Below are 4,788 nucleotides of genomic sequence, written 5' to 3' on the forward strand. Positions count from 1 at the left end.
CGGAAACGTATATATATATTTTTTTTCTAGGATTTTTGCATCCCTTCAATAATTCGCCAAGTAAAGTTGATCGGAACGGCTCGCAATGTTTGAAATTATTGTTAGCTTAGAATGTAATTTAAAAAAAAAGTAATATATACTTATACTGTTCCTTTTTACATGGAATACGATGGAGCAATTTGTTCTATCGTTGAACTTACCCAGAAAACATTGGAAGTAAAAAAATTATGTATTTGGCCGCTGACGCTTTGTAGAGAGATTTTACTATGAATCCGTTTGCGTCATCATATTTTTTTTACTATATTTGAAGTTCATGTTTGTGTGTACTCAATAAATAATAAGAGGATGAATAAAGTAGGAACGAATAAATTATTATTCAATAATATAATATTTAAAAAAAATAAAATTAGCTATATAATTATATATAATCTGTGACCACGCTTCGAATGTTAATCATCATCGCTATCTTCTTCGATAGAAGTAACCACATGATCTTGTTCATAAATCCTTGTGAGATGTTCAGCAGGTTTAACAATGCAGGATTGAAATCTAGCATACGCTAAATAATAAATAACGGCAGCCACGTGAGAGCAGCAACCGATTGTTCTCATTCCATTAGCACACTCACAGCAAAAACGGACTATACCGGAACAGCCAATAGTATTGGGTTTGTACTGGATGTAGCAGTTATACGTCTTACTTTCGATGTGTCTCGATCTAACTCGTACTTTCAGAAGATCAGCAGATTCTTTGAAATAACTAACATTTATCTCATTATTCTCGCCCAGCATTTCAGCTAAGTAGGATATGGCTTGTTTGAGTTGATACGTTCCACTGTATAGTTTTACTAAATCCTGCTCCGTCATTTCAGGAAAATCTTGTAAGTCAGCAGACGTCAACTTTTGGAATAAGCTTTTCCTTCGATTATACTTTTCTAAAATCACTTCTGTGGCTAGGCTATTTTCATTGGAATTTCTGTTAAGTATATAATTCAGTACTTCGTCATCTGTAGCAGCTCTTGAGATAAGTCGTTTACCAAATTGATTTATTAAAAAGCAAACTATTCTGCAATAGAGATCAGCTTCGGGTAAGTAACGGTTGTCCAATTGCTGATGAAAGAACTTGTACTTCTGAGCTACATTACCATGAACAGCTTCCACAACCCATCGAAGCATCGTTACAAATCGAGATTTATTCGAATCTTCCGCGGATAGTTGTTTAAGATTTCTATCTTTCAACGCTGGCATGAGAACCCTGTACCCATCACTTTCTAATTGCGATACTATGTCACGAAAGACGCGATCGAGAATAAAAACATCATCCTTTTTGCACATCGGCTTCTTCAAATCGCTGTCATTCGCGTTTAAAATTTTTTCCAGAATTTTTGCATCATTTTCTTTAGCATAAAAGGATCCTAGTACATCTACGATATAACCATCCGTCGTACATATAGTGAACGGCTTGCACAGAGGAACTTTTTTATGCCCTGAAAATGAACTTCGTTGGTATTCGTTCTTTGAGCTTTTCTGGTGCTTCCAATAAGTTCCATCGGCAACTAGCCCAAGGTTATCATCACTAACATCATGAAGATTTTGAAGTAGCACTGTCGAATGATTTTTAATCAAATCATCTCTGTCGATGCTTCTCAAACCAAAACGTGAAGGCAATATGTCTCTTTCAAAAGAACTCAAAACAGATTTTGAAAATTCCGAGACTTGTTGATGACGATCAAGGCCAAGGACAGAGCAAATCATTTCATTGGAATTTCCAGTTCTCAATCTAAATAAAAAAACAACGAGTGCCTGCGTAACTGTCCGATTATCAGTATTCCTCAGGGAAACTGCCATTTCGCGCAATTCTATGATTTGTTCCCAATTGAGTCCAGTAAAGGTTTTAATTCTATCTTCAGAGATAGTAAAATCACCGATTCTATCGTGTAATTCTCTGTCGGATGTTACACTTAGAGCTTTGAATAGCTTGGCTACATCTGCAACTGTTACATTGCTCGAGTGGGATATCGGTTTCAAGTTCAGTAACTCATCATTATAAAACTTTTTCATTATCAAGTGCTTACGACAACAGCGGTTACCCTCTGGGATAAATCCTCTTTCAGTAAGGGCCTGCCGCCGAGCTTCGAAAGGAACAACAATAAGTCCTGATTTAAGTGAACATAAGCAACAATAATCATGAGAGGAAACTACTCTTTTCAAAGGTAACTGAATAAATTCTTGTTCAATAACTTCTTTCTTAATTGGGCTATACCTTGGATCAATTTTGCTTTGTTGCGATGACTCAGATGCAGTTGATTCTTGACTGCTGGATTGCGGAGTATTTTCTTTGGCTGCCGCTTCTTCGACTTTTCGTTGTTTTGACTTTGCAAAACGAGCGGCGCCTCCACATTTCTGACATAAAGTATCTCCAACTACGACTGTCGTAGCAAAATAATCGGACAGAGCAATAGCTTCATCCTCTGTATCAACTCTTGTCTTTTTCCCGACCATCTTCTTCTTCGATAAACCGCAGTTCGGACATTTATCATTAACACCTGATGTAGACATGGTATAGTCTGGACCTGGAATAAACGACTTTATCAATTATCCAATTAATGATTAATACACACACACACACACACCCACACCCACACACACACACACACATACACACACACACACATACACACACACACACATATATATATACATATTATGTATTAAGTATTATAATATAGAGTAGATTAAAGGATAAAGAATGAAAAATACATTTGGATCAGCTGGCTCACAGGTTGGTATTATTTGTTGATTATCACAGAAGCATTTAGAATGTCAATATATTGAATTTATTTATCAAAGTTACGTCCAAATATTAATTTAGTTCAACATGATGGAGGGCTTCAATTATGATTCTGTTGTGGTCGGTTACTAAATTAGCAGTGTATGTTATGCTAATAATGTACTCGGGTAATCCATGTGATATTGAATAATGAGTGTGATACAGACGGAAAGTCTAAAGAGATCAGTGGGGCAAGTTTTACCAGTGGAAAATACTTGTTTTTGGTTGTCAAACTTATGTTCCAAGTCCACGGAAAATTTATTTTTTGACCAAACCCATATGGTCTTCGACTGGGTAGCTTATTAATTTTTTTTTTTTTTTTTTGAAAAAAAAAATGAATCAGCTGGGAACCTAAGACCCAGAAAGAAAGAACGTATACCTCTTCGGCGATAACCACAGGTTTCTATACCTATTAAACAAATACAGTTCTATTTATCTCTCACAAAAATAGACAGAAACATTATCACGCTTATAATTGAATGAAAACAATAATTTCTGGTGCTCTCTATTAAATAAAGAAAATCTTTTATCGATATTCTCAATTGTAAACATAACAACTCTGTCATGTTTAGCTGCAAATCCAACCTAGCCCAATCCAGACTTCATTTGAAATTAAATTGTATTCACGCAAGAATACATTGATCAAAAATGAAATTATACTCACATTTATTGCAGAACAGTAACAATCAACTAGCTTTCCCCGTAATTAATCACAGACGGGTTCGTTGTAGGAAGGTTTGCTTCGTCTCTGTTTCGCATAAAACAGACGCCGGTTTGTCGGGTTTGTTTGATGTTTAGGGTGTTCACGGAACGATTCTGACATTCATAAGGTGACACGAATTCCGACATATTATATAACATGTACATAAAACGATATGTTCAAGTCTTTAAAGGCTTAAAATGTTAAAATTGGGTAGATTTTATTATGAAGAAATTGCATCATTCTAGTCTACGTAAAAATAAATACATTGGAAACATGAATGACTCTTTTGAAAATGATTTTTATGCCAATCCACATGTACAAGCAAAAGTGTCCCACCTGGCGGCGAGTGATCGAAGGTATGTGGCGAAATATTGAAGGGATGCAAAAATCCTAGAAAAAAAATATATATATACGTTTCCGATGTATTTTTTTGCGTAGAATACGATGGCGTAGTCGATTTCAGCATAGAATTGATATATAAGGAGCTAGAGTCGAAAAAAGGTGTTTTTTAGAGATTTTTATTTTTTTCAAGGTCGTTCTACCACTTTTAAAAATCTGAAAAAAATCACAGGCATTTTTGTGCAAAAAATACGTAAGATATATTTTTTTCAGCGGTGAGTCGGTCTTTGTTTTTTTAATACGAATTTTTAAAGTTTGCAAAAGGCTGTGAAAATTTGAATTTCCCGCTAAAAATTTTTTGAGTCACATAGGTTTGTGGGGCTCAAAAAATCCTACAATTTGGTTTTTTTGTTTTTTTTCTAGCTTCAAAATTGACCGAGACATCGTTAAAAAACTGAAAAGCGTATAGTCACGTCTCAGCCGGCCCCCCTGGGGTCTAGGGGTCTGAAAATTTGGGAAAAGGGGTTTCTATACATGAGGAATGAAAGGGTATATTCCATTTCCCTCACCGTTCAAAGGCAGATTTCACTATCTTACCTGGCTAGACCCTTTAAAGAAAGACATACAAAAAAGAATTTCAATGTGCCAAGAATGCCAAAGAAACAAACTAAAACAAAAACCAACAAGACAACCGATGACTTTAACAGATACACCTTTCAAACCATTCGATAAAGTTGCCATGGACATAATGGGACCATTCGAGATTACAAAAAATAATAATCGATACATACTCTCAATTCAAGACCAACTTTCAAAATTTATTACTCTAACAGCGTTAAAAGATCAAACCGCGGAATCGGTAAGCGAAGCTTTTATAAAAAGATTCATTTGTATTTTCGGAACACCAAAAGTAGTAT

General features: G+C 35.3%; 1 protein-coding gene across 1 annotated transcript; it reads right to left on the reverse strand.

Moving 5' to 3' along the window:
* Positions 1 to 449: 449 nt before the first annotated feature.
* LOC131670691 (uncharacterized) lies at positions 450 to 2,558 on the reverse strand. Its single transcript, XM_058946513.1, has one exon. It carries the CDS (start codon positions 2,556 to 2,558, stop codon positions 450 to 452), a length of 2,109 nt encoding a protein of 702 aa, XP_058802496.1.
* Between the last annotated feature and the right edge of the window lie 2,230 nt (positions 2,559 to 4,788).

The sequence above is a fragment of the Phymastichus coffea genome, unplaced genomic scaffold, assembly GCF_024137745.1.
Source record: "Phymastichus coffea isolate CEN01 unplaced genomic scaffold, Cenicafe_Pcof_1.1 PCOF00008, whole genome shotgun sequence".
Lineage (NCBI taxonomy): Eukaryota > Metazoa > Arthropoda > Insecta > Hymenoptera > Eulophidae > Phymastichus > Phymastichus coffea.